General features: G+C 49.5%; 1 protein-coding gene across 1 annotated transcript in view; it reads right to left on the bottom strand.

Moving 5' to 3' along the window:
- The window catches only part of USP11 (ubiquitin specific peptidase 11), a 32816-nt gene extending 13602 nt beyond the window's left edge, over window positions 1-19214 (bottom strand). Inside the window, 15 exon segments of the mRNA XM_081177338.1 lie at window positions 743-949; window positions 2049-2143; window positions 2320-2403; window positions 2891-3115; window positions 4118-4276; window positions 4366-4539; window positions 6173-6272; window positions 8011-8072; window positions 9051-9196; window positions 9739-9856; window positions 11930-12060; window positions 12487-12596; window positions 18832-19118; window positions 19120-19175; window positions 19178-19214. Of these exon segments, the coding sequence (XP_081033464.1) occupies window positions 743-949; window positions 2049-2143; window positions 2320-2403; window positions 2891-3115; window positions 4118-4276; window positions 4366-4539; window positions 6173-6272; window positions 8011-8072; window positions 9051-9196; window positions 9739-9856; window positions 11930-12060; window positions 12487-12596; window positions 18832-19118; window positions 19120-19175; window positions 19178-19199 (1976 nt within the window). The 5' untranslated portion in view covers window positions 19200-19214.
- Between the last annotated feature and the right edge of the window lie 2803 nt (window positions 19215-22017).

Genomic DNA, 22017 nt, shown 5'->3' with positions numbered 1-22017 from the left:
AGCTGGGCATGTTTAGCCTGGAGAAGAGGAGGTTAAGGGGTGATATGATAGCCATGTTCAAATATATAAAAGGATGTCACATAGAGGAGGGAGAAAGGTTGTTTTCTGCTGCTCCAGAGAAGCGGACACGGAGCAATGGATCCAAACTACAAGAAAGAAGATTCCACCTAAACATTAGGAAGAACTTCCTGACAGTAAGAGCTGTTCGACAGTGGAATTTGCTGCCAAGGAGTGTGGTGGCGTCTCCTTCTTTGGAGGTCTTTAAGCAGAGGCTTGACAACCATATGTCAGGAGTGCTCTGATGGTGTTTCCTGCTTGGCAGGGGGTTGGACTCGATGGCCCTTGTGGTCTCTTCCAACTCTATGATTCTATGATTCAACTTGAAAGTTGGGATCCAGGAGTGGACAGCACCCTGACCACAGGTGAGCCGCACCAGCACCATACAAAACGCAACACAAACATTCCCAAGGTCCCCAAATACATATGTTTGGGCTAAGGGTGGGTCTCAGGTCTAGACAAAAGTTAAAGACTACTGGCCTCCCTGATGCAAAAAGGAAAACAAAGGCAAAAATAACCTAGGGCAAAACTCTAAGTCTCCCCGCTGCCTTTGGGCTGCAGGCACATCCTCCAAGGCAGGCCCTGGGCAAGGCACTTCACCCTCTTCAAAGCAAGGCAGGCAAAAGCAGGAAGGGCGCTCGGTCTGGGAGGAACTGGAGGGCCAAGGCTGCTGCCAGGAACTCACGAGAGCCGGTGCAGCAAGAGCTGATAGAGCGAGTCCCAGGAGAGCTGGTCCCGGGGCACAGACACCAGGAGCGGGTGACCAAAGAGAACCACCCCATAGTAGGTGTTGCTGTAGTCGCGGCCCTGGGTGCGCTCGCGGAGGTACACGGGGAGCACCACTGCATCTGCCGTGGCCGGATCCTCCAGTGTGGACACAGACACCTCGTATCTGGAGGGAGAAGGAGACAAAGATCCAGAGGGGGCGGGAAACAAGCAATGCCCCCCTTGCCCTCCCCCGAAAGATGAGACATGCATATTACCAGGAAGTTGGAGTAAGGCTTTGAGTGCGGTGGCGCCTACCCCCTCCCTTGACATATTAGACCGGTGCCGCCTCCGTTGTCTTTTTGGCACCTACAAGACCTCCCTCTTTCATCAAGTGTTTTAGATATGCTGTAAGCTGCCCAGAGTGGCTGGGGAAACCCAGCCAGATGAGTGTGGTGTAATTGTTATTGAAGTGGAGATCTTTCTCCCAGGCTGAGTCTGCATTGGAGCTATTTTTAACCAGTTCTATAAACAGAATTGTTTTGGCATTGTATATATATATGGAACTATTTTTCTTTCTACACTTTTCTTGTTTTATGTTCTTTGTTTATGTAACTGTTCTTTGTTTCATTTTACAGTGGTATATTTCATTGTTCTAACACACCTTGGGGCATTACAGTAAAGGATGGGTAAGAAAGCTAATAAATATCCAGAGGGCAGGCCCCGCCAGGCCTCCAGATACATTTCAGCAGCAGGCAGAAAGAATAACAGAATTGCAGCGCTGGAAAGGACCCCAAGGGCATTGCAGCGTTCTGTAGCTGGCTGTATGCTACAAAGAGCCACTTCTGTCCCTGCCCAGAGATGCTATTTCTAGGGCCAGTTTCAATTATCTCACTAACTCCTAGATGCCTTCCATAAGGCACTCTTTGTACACATGAGCCCATTTCTGCAACTCTGGCCAACATCAGGTTCCACAGAGGTACTGCAAAGATGCCCCCCCCCTCAAAGAGAGCCCCTCCCTGCTGGTCTTCAGGTGCAGCCAAGACAAACCCATTCTTGCAGATTCAGGTAGGTAGCCATGTTGGTCTGACACAGTCAAAATAAATAAAAAAATTAAAAAAATTGTCCAGTAGCACCTCAGAGACCAACTAAGTTTGTTCTGGGTATAAGCTTTTGTGTGCATGCACACTTCTTTAGCTACACCTTCTTGCAGACCTAGCATGCCTAGGCATCTTCCTTCTCCAGTGGATCTACTCCAACCCCCCCCCCCCCGCTTGCACACTCACATGAAGATGTCGTCCCGGTCCAGGATGCAGCTGAGGGATTCTTCCATCTGGTAGATCTTGTAGAAGCGGTGACTGAACACGTCAGCCACCATCATCTGAGAAAGAGAGACACACCGAGTCACCACAGAGGGAAGAAGGAACTAAGGGAACTCTTTTACTGATTATTTATTTAACCAGATTCAATCAAAATCTCTAAGCAGTTTACTTAACATACGCACTAAAATTACTGATTAGAAAAACCAGATGTTTTTCTCTCTGCCCCCAAACTCACCCGCTCAGCAGGCACCTCTGTATGCTTGGAGAGGCTGTGGCAGAGATCTAGCACTTTCCCGGCCTTTGGGACAATCAGTCTGTGCTGTAAAGAAAAGAAAGGGGAAAAGGAAGTTCAACTTAGTGCTGAGAGCCTGCCTGGAACAAAGCCAGAAGCCCAAACCCAAGACAAGTTGCTGTGAGGTGACCTGTCTCCAGCCCACGCTGTCTCCTTGGGGACCACCTCCCAAGGCTCCCTTCAGCTCACGGCCAGATATGAGCAAGTCCTGCCCCCGCCTCTGTGGTGCACCCTTGTTCATTGTCCCCAGGCAGGAAGAGTATATACAGGAAACTGCTGGGTACCAAATCACACCATTGGTTCCCTCTAGCTCAGCACTGCCAGCAGCTCTCCAGGGTTGCAAACAGGAGACATTTGAAGCCCCACCTGAAGGTGCTGGGGATTGAACCAGACTCCAGGCAGGCAAGCAAGGCATTGGCTTTCTGGTCCTTACTGCAAATCCCAGCGACTCAATCCTGGTTCATGCAGAAGCCCTGCTCGTCTTGCCAGGCACCTTCCCTGACTAGTTGCTTACCTGTTCGGGTTTCTTGCTGGGGTCCATGGACACGAAGAAAACCTCCATCACCCGGTCCTTGCTGATGGGCAGGGGAGCACTGAGGTAGCAGAAGGGATCAAAGGTCACTGAAACCTTGCCACATTCAGGGCACACCAGCGTCGACTTGAAGAGCCCGTGGAAGATGTCAACAATGATGGAGTGGTTGCGGCGCTTGTGGTTCCGCCACGCTTCCTCCGCTACTTCCTGGGAGGGAGAAGGAAGAGCTGAAGGAAGGACAGGGCTTCCCTCTAGCAAGGGGCACATCACTGCCAAGGGGTTCCAAAATACATACACCCAAAACCCAGGCACAAGCCTAGCTGATAAATCAGTTTCTAGGACGCAAGGCTGGCAGTCGAGACCTTTGTCCTACTGCTGCCCTCCAGGGGTTTGGGGCTACAGCTCTGTGCTGGTCAGGGTGGTCATTGCAGGCCAAGCATCCAGAGGGAGGAAGGCTGCCTTAGAAACAGCACTGAGCTGCCTGCAAAGCACAGAAACCTCCTGCAAACCCCCTCAAGGACAGAGCTCTCCTCCAGCTTCCCTCCTGCCTCACTCCTCTCGGTAGGCTTGGAAGCCCAAGAGCAAAGCTAAGCTCCTCTTTGCCGGCTGTGGAGGCGAAGGTGGGATGTGCTGTCACCTGAGATATTGTACAGTGGTAGAAGGCTCCAGAAAATCATTAAGATTATGAACTGAATTGAACATACAATGACAGAGTATTTCCTGCATCCCACCTTCTATGGCAGCAGTAGGGGACCTGCGGCCTTCCAGTTACTGTCAGACCCCCAAGTCCCATCAGCCACTGTCCGTGTGGTCAATGGCTCAGGAATTGCTGTCCACCAGGAATCTCAAGGACCACAGGCTCCCCATCCCTGCTCAGGGCACTGCCTCAAACATCCTCCAAATTCCATCATTCGCCAGTGAAAAAGCTTTGGCCGAGTCAGCACCTCTGTTTTCCACCGCATGTTACAGGGAGCTAGTGACCTGCTCCGTGAGGCTACACTGAGGATCAAGACTACCGAAGACTCGGCACATCACTGAACCTCCTATGGAAGCAACACACAAAGAGCATGGAAATCACAACTGAAAAGGTTGCGAGTTTGCCCAGGTTTACTCCCAATGTGCCGCATTCATTTAAAAAAACAACGCAACAGTGGCTGGGCCCCAGAGTTGAAATCCCCAGCGCTGCCAGGCCCTGTACCTCCTGCTCACCTCGTCTGGCCTCCCTGCTGCATCCTTCAGCTCGATGTACTCTTTCTTCTTGACCCGGTTGAGGTCCTCATGCAGCCCGTCAAGCAGAAAGGAGAGCAGCTCCTGGGAGTCGTGCTGCTGGTAGCCAAGGAACTGGGAAGCAAAATGGCCCACTTTGGTCTGCAGGGAAGAGGAACACCAAGAGGTTGACCTTGAGCCCCAAGGAAGATAGCAAGAGAAAGCGCAATGGCGAGGAAAAGGAAGCTCACCTTGAACATGCGAGGCACGATGGAGCGGTGGTGGCCGGACCACTGCTGCTTGATGAGGTCAGCGTAGGCCTCTGCAATCTCACCCTTCATGCCCAGGGGGTTGTTGAAGTTCAACTCGTCCAGGTAGCGGTTGTTGAGGAAATACTCAGTAAGAGGGGGCACATTGCTGAGACACTGAGAGAGAGAAAGAGGACCATAGTCCATAGAAGGAGGAGCTCAGCAATTCCAGAATGGAACAGGTCTTGCATATCCTAAGAGCCTCAGCTGCTTGTGTATTCCAAGAAAGTCTTTAGGTACAAGAGAGTGAAAATAAACTTCCAAGTATGCACTGAGACCTGCACAGAAGACTCATTCCCCCAAGCCAGGATATTTATCCTGGCAGTTCTTTGCCCCTTTGCTTCCTGGTGGCTCCTCAAGCAGCTCAGAGAGCACACGGTAAGGACACAATATTAAGCGGCTCACCAGTCCGGGGGGGGGGGGACCTGCAGAAAGAAGATGACCACTTGGCTTCTCTGCCTTAGTTCCCACCCATTAACCCACCAACACCTAATCCGAGATCTCCCGGTGTAGGGCAGTAGACAAATTTAATAAATGGTGTCAGAGCTGCTTCAAGATCCTAGCTCACAGAGGATCACGCTAGCCAGCGGTCATTAAGTAAAAGTCTTTATTGAGTTACAGTTTCCATTCTCAAGCTGCTGCGTGCAACTCTACGTCTAATGGCTAGATCGGCGAAGCTCCGTCTGAGTCTCCGCCCCTTGTGCACCAACTTAATATCCTAGCCCTGCTCCACCTTTTCCGCCTGACTGCTCTCCTCTGGGTCCCTCTGCCCCCCGGGGTCTCTTCCTTCCTGGATTCTTCTGACGCCGACCCCCCGGAACTCCCTGTCTCCTTGCGCCGGGCTTTAGGACCTGGCTCCCTTTCCTGGCTGCCTACTGCGTCACTTTCCTGTGCATTTGAACTTGGCGCGCGCGCCCAACCTTCCACTTTCCGTCTGACCGTTTCTTCGCTCCCCGATGGAGGTGTGGCCACTCCTGACTCGTGCCCTCCCCCCTGTTGCGAGCTGCCAGCGCTTGATCTCTGGCGCTCCTCCTCTTCCCTGCTCTCTGGCTGTGACGCTGGTCCCGATTTCCAACTGCTCTCCTCAGAGTCCCCTCTGGCTCTATCTTCCTGGGGTGTCCCCCTAGGCTCCCCCCTTGCCCTGACCACTGGTGCTCCTTTCTGTGAATCTTCTGATTCACTGGAAAGACTCGGAGATCTCGGGTCGTCGTCATCACTCATCTTTTCTTCTGCCTCCTCCCCCTCGCTCTCTGTTTCCTCCCTTGCCCTTGCCTCTGCTCCTGAACCCCTGACAAATGGTAATAGTAATAACTGGAGAACTGCTTCAAGTCTTTCCAGCAGACAGCAAGTTTTGCTATTTTACTCCCCACTAGTGGGCAGACAGAGAACTGCAACAGTGCACCCTGCTAGAGAGCTCAAGCAAAACCCTCCTTTTGGCCGAGGGGCTCAGCCTCCAAGCAACAGCCCCCCCTCAAGCCTCCATTTTTATTTACTGTGCTCATGTCCTACAAAGAGCTCAAGGCAGAGTCTGCTGCTCTTCTCCCCACCAGCCTCCATCTTTATTCCCACAGCAACCGGAGTGAGGTGGGTTAGGCGTTAAAGAGACAATGACTGCTCCAAGACCACCTGGCAAGCGCCACGGTCGAGTGGGAAATTTGAACCCGGGTCTCCCTGGCCCTAGTCCACCCACTTAACCAGCTACGCTGTCTTGGCTCTCAGCTCTGCACCTGCCACAGCCTGCGCCTCCTACCTGCAAAGCAGAGTTCATGAAACAGGTGTTGCCTAAGTTGGTGAGACCGCAGACGCCAGGCTGGCCCTGATAGAGTTCCTCGTCCTCGAGGGAGTTCTTCCTGGGGGGGGGAGAGGGAGACTGTGAAGAAGGGCAGCCGGCAGGATGAGGCCCAGGAGCCAGCCCACAGTGAATCACACAGCACAAGTTGCACTTAACTCTTTAATTGCAAAAACACATTTGGCACAGGAGTGTCAGGCCTAATGAGCACAGTGGCGCATCTCCAGTAGGTTTTGCCTGCATGAAGCCAACACTGAGACAGAAGGTCCCCACCTCTCTCAGCTGCCTAAGCCCCCTCCTCTCGAGGGTTTCCCCCAAGCAATTGGAAACTGTGCCAGCGTGAAGCCAACCTCTCCTCCACCCTCTTCATGCCTCTTCTGGTTCTGGGACACCAGGGGGAGGGGCTGCACCAGGAGGAGGAGACCCCCCCCAGGTTCCTTTTTATTACTTATTTATCATTTTCATTTTTTTACAACTTTAAACAGATAACTTTAAGTCCAAATACAAAACATACATTTATCGTTGATTTCCCTCCCACCCCCATCCGTGGTTCATTTTCTTTTCTACTACATAGAATAGAATCATAGAGTTGGAAGAGACCACAAGGGCCATCGAGTCCAACCCCCTGCCAAGCAGGAAACACCATCAGAGCACTCCTGACATATGGTTGTCAAGCCTCTGCTTAAAGACCTCCAAAGAAGGAGACTCCACCACAATCCTTGGCAGCAAATTCCACTGTCGAACAGCTCTTACATATTCTATTCCGCCGCCACCACCCCCCCATTCTCATTTTTCCAATTTTGTATCAATATATTTTTTACTGCTGAATTTATTCTAATGCTGTTAACATTTTAATGTTTATATTTTTTTTCAAATATCTTTTCCAATCTTCCTTAAAAATTCTTTCATCCTGATCTCTTATTTCTATACAGTGGTGCCTCGCAAGACGAAAAGAATTCGTTCCGCGAGTCTTTTCGTCTTGCGATGTTTTTCGTCTTGTGAAGCACGGTCCGTCGCAACTGCGCCTCTTCAAGCGGCTTTAAAAAAAAGCGCAAGACGTTTTCGTCTTATAGAATCATAGAGTTGGAAGAGACCACAAGGGCCATCGAGTCCAACCCCCTGCCAAGCCTCTGCTTAAAGACCTCCAAAGAGGCAAAGCAAGCAAGCCCATAGGGAAATTCGTCTAGCGAAGCAACGCAAAAACGCAAAACCCTTTCGTCTAGCGAGTTTTTCGTCTAGCGAGGCATTCGTCTTGCGGGGCACCACTGTATATTCTGCCAATTTCATCTGCCATTCTTCCTTTGTTGGTGTCGTGCCCTCTTTCCATTTCTGTGCAGACACCAAGGGTGCTGCTGTAGTTGTGTACACGAAGAAATTTTGAGACCCCCTGGATTCTTCACCAGCTGGACTCTGCTCTGCCTCCGAGTCTGGACTGCTCTCTGCCACAGACTCTCCCTGTTCACTAAGACCTGTTATACCCCTTCAGCTTCCACCACCTCCTCTTCCCAGCCTTCTTCCTCTGACCACGCATTGTCGTCCCACCACAAATCTCTGGGCTATGAGCCTTCTTCCCTTGGGGGCTCTCCAGCTGGCTCCTCCCACCATTCCTCAACATCCATGACACCCAACTATCTGCTGGAACAAACAACAGCCAGAGAACAGCAGCACCTGCAGCCTCCCACAGTTCAGGCTCAATCTGCTCCTGAGACGCAGCAGCCTCTCAGGCAGGGTCTGAAAGCGTTGAGGAAAGCCAGGTGCCCCACTTTGGAGCTGTGCAAACACCACATGCAGGTACTCACATGATATGTGGTCTAGAGCTGGGCCAAGTGCCGTCCTTACTCCTGGTCTCCATTACCACCACCTGGCAGGAGTGCAGGTGCCAGCCGGGGGAGGGGAGGAGAGACGAAGGAAGGAAGGAAGGAAGGAAGGAAGGAAGGAAGGAAGGGCTGGATTAACTGCCGTGTATCTGGACAAGCGTCTCCGAGGGGCTCATAATAGAAGCCTCCATTTTTTCAGTCCAAAACAGATGGGCCCAGAAAAGGCCAACTGGTGGCAAAGCATCTCAATGCACTCATATACACTTTAAAACTGTTTAACTAACTCCAGCACACTTTGTTTTTAAAAAAGGGAAATGGGGCAGTGAGGGAGAGGTGCTAGCGCAGGTGTCTGTCTGAAGGCAACTGATTCTTCTTCTTTTGCCCCCTCAGCCTCACCTCCCTCCATCACTCCTGCCAGTTTTGTGTTGTTGGTTTTCAATGGCAGGAACAGCAAGAGGGTATGGGCTGGTTTTAAATCAAGCTTATGCGAGGGACACTTCTCTGTTCTTTATTAGCATCCAATGTAGTAGAGGGGAAGACAACCCAGGATCCAAGTCCAGGTCAGGCTAGCCTGTGGCTTGTGCAGGAGGGGAACTGGCTAGAGATTCTGAAGGGTGAGCTTAAATACAAATGCTCCTCATGATGGTGTCAAAGCCTCACACAGAGGCTCCACACTGGGGACCCCAAGAGGATATGAACCCATCCTTCCTATCCCACCAGGCTATTTTTCCCTCTAGCCCAAGCTGACCAGTGAGCTCAGAGCAGACTAGACCAACTGGCCATAGCTCTCCAAGGCCAACTCAAACCCTTGGACTCAGGTGTGGAAAACCGTTGGCCCTCCAGATCTTGCTGAACTGCAATGCCCATCCCTCTTGGCCCTCCTGGCAGTGGCTGGTGGCAGTTCCGGTTCAGCAACATCTGGGCAGAGGTTCCTCACACCTGCTTTGAATGGACATGCCAGGGATGGATCCTGAGATCTTCTGCCGCAAAGTAGCCCCAGACCCTGGCAATAGGAGCGTTACCTGCCCTGAACTGAGGCAGGCATCCAACACCGTCATCTGCAAGTTCCGGAGCCGCTCACATGAGCCGTCTGAGTTTTTCACCCACAACCTTGTCTCAGCCTCTGCTGGAACAGAAAACTGGCGTCGTGCTTCCTTCAGCACTGTTTCTAGGTGAAGGAAAGAGGTTGTTTTATTTATTTATGTTTAAAATAGATATGTGACCAGTGCTTTTTTCTGGAGGTACATACCCCTAAACATTTTGTGAATCTAACAGAAGAAACTAAAAAAAAATTTTTTAGTTTCTTCTCTAGCACGGTGAATCATCTGTTCTGTTGCCACCGCCGATGGCAGCCTCATTTCCTGTCATGGTGTTTCCTGAGTCTCAGAGGGAAGCGAGCGTTTAATGTGTGGAGCAGGAGTTGGAATCTAGCGCCTCACGGCAATGTGGAAGTTACTGTGAGCTGTCAGCTGTGTAATATGAGGTAATGCATGTTCTTTGTACTTTTGTCCAATTTAATGTATTAATTTTTCCCAATTTGAACCACAAAATGGATTTTCTTGAGTGAAAATGAGTGTCCCCCTAAACATTTTTTTTAGGGGGAAAAGCTCTGTACGTGACCAAAGGAGAAATAGTCCCTCTGTGAGAATCCTGGGCCTTCTTCTTCCTTCTCCTCACAGCCCGTCTTGTCTCCACCATCTGGGTCCTTACCGATAACGTCCATTCGGCTAAACTGGGCAGTGACAGGGTTGTCCATGTCACTGTGCTGGCAAAGGTAAAGTTCCACCAGGTAAACCTCCACTTTCTGCATGCTGGAAAGATCCACCACCTGAGAAGGAAGAATCAGAACTGCATCCGTCAGTAAGAGACCGTGTACCATTAAAGGGGGTGGGGGAAACCTGAAGCAATTTCTTCTCTGCCAACACCAAGGGATCCTTGAGGAACATCAGTATTTCTGAGCAATGTGGAATACGTTGTTCTGTTGGACTCTACGACAGGAAAAGCACGTGTCTCCACAGTGAGTTTCTAGTTCTCATGGCTGTGGGGCAAAAGACTGAAACTGTGCAGGGAGTTTCTGCTAAAAGCTCAATAAAACTTCACAGCCCAACTCCATGTGCCTTTTTGCTCAGAGGTGATACTGCCCCGCAATCTGAGCTGAGGTAAGCACAGGACTGCAGTCTTTAAAGCAAGGGGAACTAAGGTCCGGAGAGAGAGAGAGAGAGAGAGAGAGAGAGAGAGAGAGAGAGGGCCCACTGTGCACCAAAAGGGAACAAGCAGAGCACTTGCTAGGATACTGGGCTCCACCAGAGAGCAGAAATGGCTCCAGAGGGGGCTGTGTCCAGTTAGTCTCTCTCCAGCCATGACCCCAACAGGCCCGCCAATCTTTTCAGCGCCCCCTGCAAAACAGGGCCGCTGGCGTAGATTGCAGGGACGTGGTAAAAATTTCTGAGAGAACGTTTATGAAGGACGCCGAAGGAACCTATGCTGCCCAGGGGTTGCCAACCTTTTGGCGCCCATTGGGGCACCTGCAAAGCACCAGAAGTGACATGAGCACCGGGTGCGGGAAACGCCCTTGCCCCTGGGCCAGAGTTAGGTTTGCAAAAAGCCACCAGCTGGCCAAAGGCTCCCTCTGGGTCTAGTTCCAGCAAGGGGAGGGCATGGGACCTTCCGGGTGCCGGGGACAGCCTCTGCAGGCCCTGGGGATCAATGATAAAGCACACTTCCAGTTAAAATTCTTCTTATTCCACACAAGACAGCTGCTGTCACTGACATGAGGAGAGGAGTTTCACACAGAAAGTCCTGCAGCCTCTCCTCACATTCCTGTCACACTCTTGGTACAGTGGTACCTTGGGTTACAGACGCCTCAGGTTACAGATGCTTCAGGTTACAGACTCCGCTAATCCAGAAATATTGTCTCGGGTTAATAACTTTGCTTCAGGATGAGAACAGAAATCGTGCAGCGGCAGCGGGAGGCCCCATTAGCTAAAGTGGAACCTCAGGTTAAGAACGGACCTCCAGAACGAATTCAGTTCTTAACCCGAGGTACCACTGTACTCTATAACCAGTGCTCCCCCCCCTCTAAATAAATGTTCAGGGTTTTTCTCATTTTCCTACTCATATTGAAATACTGCCCCTCAATGAGGCCAAACTTGGATTCACAAAATGCTTAGGGGTATGCATACTCCTGTGTCCCCCCAGAAAAAGAGCACTGTCTATAACCTAAGCTAAATGGCCTGTTATTACATCCTGGCAAGTGCTGGCCATTACAATGGCTGGAAAGCGGGCAAAGAATGAGAGCTTCTGCGTTGGGAGCAACCTGAGCTAAGGGTGGAGATGACAGACAGAGGGGGCCAGACATCACTTTCCAAGGGCTGAGGGTCCATTAACCTCAAAGAGGGTCTCCAGGGACTTTTCTGCATAAGAGTGAATGGAAAGCACTTGGCTGCACAGGAGAAAATAAAGGCTGACCTCAGGGATACCTTTGGCGTGGGGACTCTGCCAGTTGCTGAACCACCAAGACTCTTGGGCAGCCCTCTCTCCACTGAGAACCAAGGGAAGTCCCAGCCAGTATGGAGGAAACTGGCTTCTAGATAGATAACCTCTCTCACACACAATATGCACATCAGGTTTGAATGGGGCGGGGGGGGAGCCTCTCCTCCTCCCCATTCTCTACCTCATTCTCAAAAGCTCCATCTTTCCTCCTCTCCCTTTGTCACAGCAGAATATGCCAGTGCTGAAACTCTGGGCTGGGGGGGGGGGGAAGACAACCTGTGGCCACCCAGACATTGTAGGAATCCAACACACAACCAATTGCTCAGGGATGTGATGGCAGCTAGGAATCCCAATATCAGGAGCACAGATTCCTCAACAGTCCATGCTCTCTAAGCTACAAACTTCTCACCTTGCGTTCAATGGCTGGCTGGTCATGCTCAAGGCCATACCAGGCCACCAGCTTGTTCCAGACCTCCTCTGGCACCAGAACATATTCCTCATGCTCCACCAGTCTATCCTTCAACCGGTACGACTCTGTATCTGGGAGGATGGAAGGAAGGAAAAGGGCTTGAAATCCAACAGGGCCGTCTGTCTGTGGAGAAGGAGAAAGGCTGGAACAGGACCTTCATCAGCAGAACTCCCTGCTGTAAGACGGGAAAGCTATTTCTCAACTTCCAACACATTTCCCCTTCCATGATACAGCAACTGCATCAAGGAGCCAGCTCTGGGATGGAAAGCCAGGCGAACAGCTGACTGGGCATCTTTGGATCTGTTGCTACATCTTAGCCCACTCTACCCCACAGGGTTGTTGTCTGGATAAAATGAATGACATTCTGGGCTCCTTGGAGGATGGGGGTAAAAATGACATAGTGCTGGTTTTCATCTAGCCGTGCTGCCCTGGGAATGTATGTCAAGGGAAGAAGGAAAGAATCTCAAAATAAAATAATAGGACAGAGGAAGCTGTACCTTCAAAGAGCTCAGCATTGTTGATCCGTCCAGGGAAAGAGATGGAGTTTTGATCTCCAGATTCCACGTATGCTCTCCACTGTTTGTACCAATGATTCTCCAGCAAATACCTGTGGGCAAAGAAACAGCAAGTTCAAATCCAGAACCACACCAGTGTGCATAAACATAAGCAGGCAAGTCTCCCTCCATCCTCCAGCCCAAACAGGGTCAGGAAGGATGCCTCCTCCACAAGGAAAGCTAAGGTCTCAATCCAAGGCCTTGCAACTGTGCCAAATACTGCATACATCTGCTTGCAGCTTATCAGTCCAGACAACTGAGAATTCCCACTATTTTGATTGAAATAGAAAATTTCTAGTCCTCTTGACCACAGAGATAAGCTTTAAAAAGGTAACAATCACACTATCCAAAGGCTCAGATAAGGAGGAGGCAGGTCATGGCTCCCTTCAGCTGCAACCACTCTTTGCAGCTTCCTGTCACAGACCCAGTACCAGCTCACCCAGGTCTGCTAATATCCAAAGTCCTCCTCTCCTCCACTTCCCTAGACTATGGCAGTAAAGATGGGCAACACAGTCACAGCTTCGACTGAAAGCAAACAGGTGTGCCTAAGAAATCGTAAGTTATTTCTAGGCCCATCATCTAAAAATATTTAGTTAAGTAAACACCTTGAACCAAACTATGGCTTAACTTATATATATATATATATATATATATATATATATATATATATATATATATACATATTACCCACACTTCAATCTATGTGCTTTGTTGCAATGCGAAAGAATACACAAGGTAAAGGTAAAGGTACCCTTGCCCGTACGGGCCAGTCGTGTCCGACTCTGGGGTTGTGCGCCCATCTCACTTAAGAGGCCGGGGGCCAGCACTGTCTGGAGACACTTCCGGGTCATGTGGCCAGCGTGACGAAGCTGCTCTGGCGAGCCAGCACCAGCGCAGCACTTGGAAACGCCATTTACCTTCCCGCTATAAAGCGGTACCTATTTATCTACTTGCACTTAAGGGTGCTTTCGAACTGCTAGGTGGGCAGGAGCTGGGACCGAAAGACGGGAGCTTACCCCGCTGCGGGGATTCGAACCACCGACCATGCGATCGGCAAGCCCTAGGCACTGAGGTTTTACCCACAGCGCCACCCGCGTCCCAATACACAAGGTAACTTTTGCTTATTAAATTGTGGATTGCCACATCATTAGAAGGAAAGGCCCTCACTTGCAGCCCCACAGAATAAAAGAACCCCTTCCAGTTGCTCCTGGTTCAAATATCAAGTTAGCCAAGAATTTACCAGGCAAGCCCCTGCCATTCAGTCTCAACCCCAATCCTACAATTTGCAACTACTGGATAGAAATGACCATTCCTCACACCAGCGGCAGGGCAACGGCGGTCCCTCCAAACATCAGCTGCCATCACCCTGACCAGCATGGCCAATGCCCTGCAAAAACTGGAATTTTAGCCCAGCCAAGACCCGGAGGGCACACATTTCCTCATTCCATTTTGCAGGGTCACTGTGTAAGAATTAGACTGCAATCCAACACTCACCTACCTGGGAATAAGCCCCACTGAACTCAGCAGGACTTCCTCCTGAGACACGCAGAGTATTGTGCAATGTATAAGAAATACTTGGGACGTTCAAAGTAAGAGTCTTTCTATTAAATGGATTAAATCACGTAGCCTCAATTATTTGCATAATTTATTCTTGCATTCAACTTGCAGATGTGGATTGTCTACAAAAGTCAGTTTTAATTTTCTGCTTGGCAGTAAACCAAGATCCCTGCCCTTAATCTCCTTCCCTCTTAGTCAACAGCCTGGATTTCCATGGGCAGAAAAACCTGCATTCCACCCCCAAGGTGGTTGATTTTATATTACCCCTTTATACCACCATAGGGTCAGCTCAGACCATGAAATATGTGTCCCATCCTGAAAAACAGTTCCCTCTCCTATTGCCCTGGGGCACTATATTAAGAAGTCCACAGAAGGGAACAGGCTGTCACCTTAACACCAGCCGCACGATGGCAAGGAGGACCTGACAGCAGCGGAGCCTCTGCCTGATCTTCCAGTCACATCTCTGGCGGCTCAACACAAACCACAGGGCCATAAAAGGGGTCGGCACAATCTTAAATACATATTTGGTGCGTTGTAAGCAGACCACCTCGAAGTTTCCACCCTTTTCACGGAGGAAACTTTGTTCTAGCAGCAGCATCAAGGTTTGGACCCCTTCCTCGTAATATTGCCTTGGACATTAATGTAAGTTCAAGTGCAGAATGTTCAGCTTCCGTCCTTTTGTGACTGTGCAGGGGTCTCTGGACATTAAGGAAAGCAGGTGGGGTAAGGGGAAGACCCCACCTCTCCTCTTCCCTACATCCAATGGCACACTCTCACCGACTGAACTCAGCCCTGGGTGGTTCCTCCATCCAGGCAAGCTCTATGGGGCCAGGAGGAATGGGAAGGGCTGAGGAGGGGGAACCCAAAGGCAAGATCACAGCTTGCAAGTGTTACGCTGGCTCAGCATCCACTGGCACAGTCCCACTGAGAACCTGGGAGCGACAGCATCTGATACAGCCAGCATCCTTGAAATTCCTCAAGGCTTTGGCCCGCAAGGAGAAGCAACACATGAAATGAAAGCATGCCTTTTAGTTAAGACAGACATCAGCCCAGCAAAGAGTTCTATGTAGCTAAAAAGCCTGCCAAGTCTAATATATGGTCTCTCTTTCCTTTGCTCATGATTTCAGGCCCAGATTAGTTCTAACTCAAGATCAATGAAGACCATTAATTGGCTGGGAAACATTTTTAATGCTAGGAAAAGTTCTAAGTTCTTCTCAGGCTGGGGAAACCAGTGGCTGGGGAATCCCTCAGGGCTACCACAGTGGGACAAATCTTAGGAAGGAAAGGGCAGAACAGCTTGTTGAAAGCAGTTCACACCCCCCCCCCCCCGTGAGAGTCTGACCAGCTTCCCAGGGAGCTACATATTGATCATGACACTCATTCACTGCCATGCAAGGCTGGCTCCTCCCACTAGTGAGTCATGGGGAGGAAATTAAATGGGGGACCAAACTGGATCTGTGCAAGCAGTAACTGCGGCAGCTTTCTTGTGTGAGCAGGAGCAGAGGGGAGAAACAGCAGGGGAGCCTGTGCAGAATGAAGGGCACAGGAGAGGCGTAGAGAGCTTTAAAAAACAAGAACTAGAACAGTGGTTTTCAACCTTGTGGGGTCCACAGCTCCCTCGACCAACCACATTCTTTCTGCAGCTCCCCTGTGGAAGCCACTTACCCTGGGGTTCCATTACAGAACGTGCATTAAGTGGGGACTTCTCCGTTCTGCCCTGCCCCTTTTTGGAGCCACTTTTGGACACGTGCAAGGGGGAATACAAGTGTCAATGAGAACCCAAGCAAATGTGTAAAACTAAGGAACTGTTATCATTACTGAAGTTGAGGAGGATTCTTGTTTGTGTGTAGGGAGGGGGAGATTTTAAGAAGATCAACAGTCAGGCAAAAATGTTTCCCCACTTTTTTGCCATTGTTTTATTTCAGGAAGATAATGGGCTGCAAGTTAAAGGTGTCGACTCCCCCGAATGTTCCTCAGAGAGAAAAATAATGCAGGAAGATATGGGCTGCAAGTTAATGAAAGGATGTCCCGTGTCCCCCCCGGGCTCCCCTGAATGTTCCTCATGTCACCCCAGGGTGCCACAGCACACTGGTCAAAAACCAATGGACCAGAAGCTTGAAGTTGGTATGCAATGTGAACCGACTTACTTGTCCCACACTTATCTCATTTACGCTGCAAACCTATGCACACATTTACTAGGAAACAAGCTCTTTTGAACTCAGTGGGATGACTGGCTTCCAAGTAAAGGAGCGTGAGATCGGACTACGCACCTCATGGAACTGCAGAGTTTGAAGGGACCCAAAGATCCTGCAATGAAACGAGGAAGCTCTGCCTTTCTGCTCTGTGACAATGGAGGTGGTTTGTTTCACTACTGGGGCTGTGGTTCCCCAACTGTCTTCCCCGAGACACAAGTGCATGTTAGTTGGCACAAAACAGGTTGGAGAGGTAATGAGGCATCTAATCATAGCCTGCATTTTTATCAAGGCTTATAGTTTGATTAGGGTCTGTATTTTAAAATGAGCTTAAAGATTTTCAAATGTTTTATGCCAGGCAGAAGACCAGCTGCCTAAGTACTTTGGCAAGATGTTTATCCTCCTGGACAAGGGGGCCCCCTGATTTATAGCAGAAAACAATTCTCAAAGTCGTAAAAAGGGAATTACAGGCTGAAGAGCAAGGTTACACTGACCCTACATAATTAAGAGTTTGGTAAATAGTAAAATAAAACCATGTGCCTCCATTAAACTTGAGCCATATCTTCCTAAGGTTAAAGGCCAAGAGCAAATGGAAAAGAAAGCAACTGGCTGGAGAAGGGCTTTTTTCCCCTATTTTATTTTGAGGCTGTAAACTAGTCCTTCCTTTTACTTTGAGAAGGTTTATTCTTCTAAAAAGCTATCTATGATAATGTATGAAATATACTGGCTTAAATGTAATTATGCAAAGGATCTAGAAAGAAAGAAATGATAAAATCTTATTTCATAGAGTCATATTGCTGTAGGAGACCAGAGGGGCAAACGAGCCCAGCCCCCTGCCAGACAGGAGACGCCATCAAGCACTCCTGATATATGGTTGTCAGGCCATTGTTTAAAGACCTCCAAAAAGGAGATCTTTCATTGATGATGCATGAGAATGTGAACCCAAGATCCCTGACATCTGTCTAAGATAAAAATTTAAAACTATTAACCATCTGTTTTGGAGGGCAATAGGGAAAGGAGGGCAAGAGGTGAGCTGGTAATTAAGGTTCCTTGTTGAGACAAATGTAAGATATATGACTACTTATTTGTCATTTATAGATAGAAGAATATATAGCTTTTTGTATCCCATAAAAGGCAATAGGAAATGGGTGTATCTTTTAGGATTGGTTATAGCAATCAGCCAATAGGAAATTCAACCAGGCTGATTGGACAGAGGCAGCCAAAGGAGGAGCAAGGAGGCTGGGCTGAGGGAATATAAGTGCTGGCCATAATGGCAGGAGACCAGGCCAGAGCTTGGTAACCATATACCACTGTGCCTCTCATTTATTTGTCTGACAAATAAATTATTATTTTAATTTCTCTATTGCTGCGTTGAATATTTCATTCCAGCTAAGCGTTAACCACAAGCAGGCTGCTACAGTAAGATTTCTCTAAACCCCATCTAGGAGAAAAGTAGATGTAGCTGACACAGGGAGTCTAGGTTCAGTGACAAAAACAGGAAGTTTGCCAGTTTATCGAGGGTGAAATTAAAACTCATTCCACAGAAGATAAAGCCACACAAGGATACAGAAGACCGCCAAGCGCTCATGCAAGAGAGACAGGGGCTGCTACCAAATGAGGCTGGCCTTGTAGGGGGGGCAGCTGAGAAACTGAAACTTCACTGCACTTGAAGCCACTAAGAGGGCGGAGGGGGGGGTAAGAAAGCTTTGGAACCAAGCCCACAGCATGTCTATGGGGGATCACCCACCTCCAAAACTAAGGTAGCCCTTAAAAGCAACAACTCAGTGCTGGGGGGGGGGGGGCAGGAGCAGCTCTCTCCAACAGTAACTCCATGCTAAGTACCTATTGACATTCTTTCTGACTCAGACACAGACACAGACGCCTTTTCTTGGGGTGGGGATCACCAAAAGGTCACCTCAATAACCCTGCTAAACAAGAAAAAACAAAGGGGGGGAGGGAGGTGACTGGTTTTCAATCACATAGTTGTTTAGAAATATTCGAATGCTACAGCAAAGCACACATTTTGGCAAAGAGTTTAGAACCACGAATTCTTTTTTTTAAAAAGGGAAAAAAACCATGTAGGAAGAGTGGGTCGCATTCACGAAATCCACTGATGCAGTTGGAGTGTCTACCCAAGACACAGGAAGGAACAGAAGAAAATGAATTAAACAACCAAACGCAAGAAGGTGCCAAGTTGATTCAGAGCAGCTATTGCCTCCCAAAAGAAAAAAGGGGAATAGCATTTTCATTCCGGAAGTGAACATGTCAGCAGTACGAGAAATGTGCTCCGGGAGAACTTGAGGCTTTGGCTTCCACCGGAGACTCCGGGAGCCGAAGCAGCGCGTCTGAAGGGAGCAAATCCCGCGAGCTTCCCGGGAGAGGAAATCCTCCGCGACGCCCGCCGGCCGGGCAGCCCCGTCCCGCCCCAGGCAGGGAGGCCTCCCGGGAGCCGGCGGGGGATTCCCCGAGGAAGGCGCTCGCGACCCCCGCCCCAGGGAGGGGACTCAGCGCCGGTTCCCGGAGGGGTCTCCTCGCTCACCACTTCTCTCCGGCGCGCAGCGGGCGCTCCCTCCCGGGCTGCTCGGGCCCCTCGCCCTCCACCTGCCGCCTCTGGGCCTCCAGCCCCGGCCGCCCCCGCTCCGCAGCCATCGCCGCCTCCCGCCCGGAAGCCCGTCGAGGCGGCGCCCGGCTCCCGCCGCCACGCCCCCCCGCTTCCGCCGGCCCCGAGAGGTGGGGCGGGGAAGGGGAGCTGGCCGGCGCCATCTTGAGGGCGGCGTCCGTGACGAGCGGGGCGGGGACTCGGGCCCGGCCTCCTGGCTGCCCCGTCCCTAGTCGAAAATGGACGCGGCCTCTTTTTATCCGTATGCCGGGTGCCGTCAGAGAGAAAGTAAAGGGGACGCGATGCATTCTCCTCCGCAAAACCAGGCCCGTGTCTCAGGGCGGAAGCTTTTGCTGCCATGTTTGTTGAGGGCATGTTCCCTGCGCTAGCCCATCTGAAGTCAACCATCTTTGGTGCTGGTAAATGTTTGGGGCGGACAGAGACGCCATCTTGAGAGTGGCATGTGTGATTTTTTTCCCCCTTTCCAAACCTTAGGTCCTCATCTGTTTAGTCGTTTAGTCGTGTCCGACTCTTCGTGACCCCATAGACCAGAGCACGCCAAGCACTCCTGTTTTCCACTGCCTCCTGCAGTTTGGTCAAACTCATGCTGGTAGCTTCGAGAACACTGTCCAGCCATCTCGTCCTCCGTCGTCCCCTTCTCCTTGTGCCCTCCATCTTTCCCAACATCAGGGTCTTTTCCAGGGAGTCTTATCTTCTCAGGAGGTGGCCAAAGTATTGGAGCCTCAGCTTCAGGATCTGTCCTTCCAGTGAGCGCTCAGGGCTGATTTCCTTCAGAATGGATAGGTTTGATCTTCTTGCAGTCCATGGGGCTCTCAAGAGTCTCCTCCAGCACCAGAATTCAAAAGCATCCATTCTTCGGCGATCAGCCTTCTTTATGGTCCAGCTCTCACTTCCATACATCACAACTGGGAAAGCCATGGCTTTAAGTATATGGACCTTTGTTGGCAAGGTGATGTCTCTGATTTTTAAGATGCTGTCTAGGTTTATCATTGCTTTTCTCCCAAGAAGCAGGCGTCTTTTAATTTCGTGGCTGCTGTCACCATCTGCAGTGATCATGGAGCCCGAGAAAGTAAAATCTCTCATTGCCTCCATTTCTTCCCCTTCTATTTGCCAGGAGGTGATGGAACCAGTGGCCATGATCTTCGTTTTTTTGATGTTGAGCTTCAGACCATATTTTGCGCTCTCCTCTTTCACCCTCATTAAAAGGTTCTTTAATTCCTCCTCACTTTCTGCCATCAAGGTTGTGTCATCTACATATCTGAGGTTGTTGATATTTCTTCTGGCAATCTTAATTCCGGCTTGGGATTCATCCAGCCCAGTCTTTCACATGATGAATTCTGCATATAAGTTAAATAAGCAGGGAGACAATATACAGCCTTGTTGTACTCCTTTCCCAATTTTGAACCAATCAGTTGTTCCATATCCAGCTCTAACTGTAGCTTCTTGTCCCTCATAGAGATTTCTCAGGAGACAGATGAGGTGATCAGGCACTCCCATTTCTTTAAGAACTTGCCATAGTTTGCTGTGGTCGACACAGTCAAAGGCTTTTACATAGTCAATGAAGCAGAAGTAGATGTCTTTCTGGAACTCTCTAGCTTTCTCCATTATCCATCGCATGTTTGCAATTTGGTCTCTGATTCCTCTGCCTCTTCTAAATCCAGCTTGCACTTCTGGGAGTTCTCGGTCCACATACTGCTTAAGCCAGCCTTTTAGAATTTTAAACATAACCTTGCTAGCGTGTGAAATGAGTGAAATTGTGCGGTAGTTGGAGCATTCTTTGGCACTGCCCTTCTTTGGGATTGGGATGTGGACTGATCTTCTCCAATCCTCTGGCCACTGCTGAGTTTTCCAAACTTGCTGGCATATTGAGTGTAGCACCTTAATAGCACCATCTTTTAATTTTTTTAATAGTTCAGCTGGAATGTCATCACTTCCATTGGCCTTGTTATGTGCAGTGCTTTCTAAGGCCCATTTGACTTCACTCTCCAGGATGTCTGGCTCAAGGTCAGCAACCACACTACCTGGGGTGTACGAGACAGCCATATCTTTCTGGTATAATTCCTCTGTGTAATCTTGCCACCTCTTCTTGATGTCTTCTGCTTCTGTTAGGTCCTTTCCACTTTTGTCCTTTATTATGGTAATCTTTGTACGAAATGCTCCTTTCATATCTCCAATTGTCTTGAAGAGATCTCTGGTTTTTCCCATTCTATTGTTTCCCTGTATTTCTTTGCACTGCTCGTTTAAGAAGGCCTTCTTGTCTCTCCTTGCTATTTTTTGGAAATCTGCATTCAGTTTCCTGTATCTTTCGCTATCTCCCTCACATTTTGCTTGCCTTCTCTCCCCCACTATTTGTAAGGCCTTGTTGGACAGCCACTTTGCTTTCTTGCATTTCCTTTTCACTGGGATGGTTTTCATTGCTGCCTCCTGGATAATGTTACAAGCCTCCATCTATAGTTCTTCAGGTACTCTGTCCAAATCTAAATCCTTAAAACTGCTCCTCACTTCCACCGTCTATTCATAAGGGATTTGATTTAGATTGTATCTTATTGGCCCAGTGGTTTGCCCTACTTTCTTCAGTTTAAGCTTGAATTTTGCTATAAGAAGCTGATGATCTGAGCCACAGTCAGTTCAAGGTCTTGTTTTTGCTGACTCTATAGAGCTTCTCCATCTTTGGCTGCAGAGAATATAATCAATCTGATTTTGATGCTGCCCATCTGGTGATGTCCATGTGTTGTATTGTTGGAAAAGAGTGTTTGTGATGACCAGCTTATTCTCTTGACAGAACTCTATTAGCCTTTGCCCTGCTTCATTTTGAACTCCAAGCTGGACTACAACTCCCATCATCCCTGACCACTGGTCCTGCTATTGAAGGAATGGGTTTCCAAAACCCAAAACTGACTGTGCAGGCAGTTTTTACTGCTGCACCAAAATCCCCATTTCTCCTTAGCTAAAATGCATAAACTTTAGCCGTTGAGCAAATGCAAAACAAGAACACAGCTCTCTCCCTTATCAGTTTGATGGCAAGACTGGCCTTGACTTTACCAGCAGAACAGACACAGACATATCTTATGTCCTGACCACAAATGACGCAGAGACCCAAGTCTG

Source organism: Podarcis bocagei (genome assembly GCF_964188305.1).
Source record: "Podarcis bocagei genome assembly, chromosome: 17".
In the NCBI taxonomy this organism is placed as follows: Eukaryota; Metazoa; Chordata; class Lepidosauria; order Squamata; family Lacertidae; genus Podarcis; species Podarcis bocagei.
The sequence above is the reverse complement of the archived record's forward strand: the minus strand, read 5'-3'. Positions and strand labels throughout refer to the sequence as shown.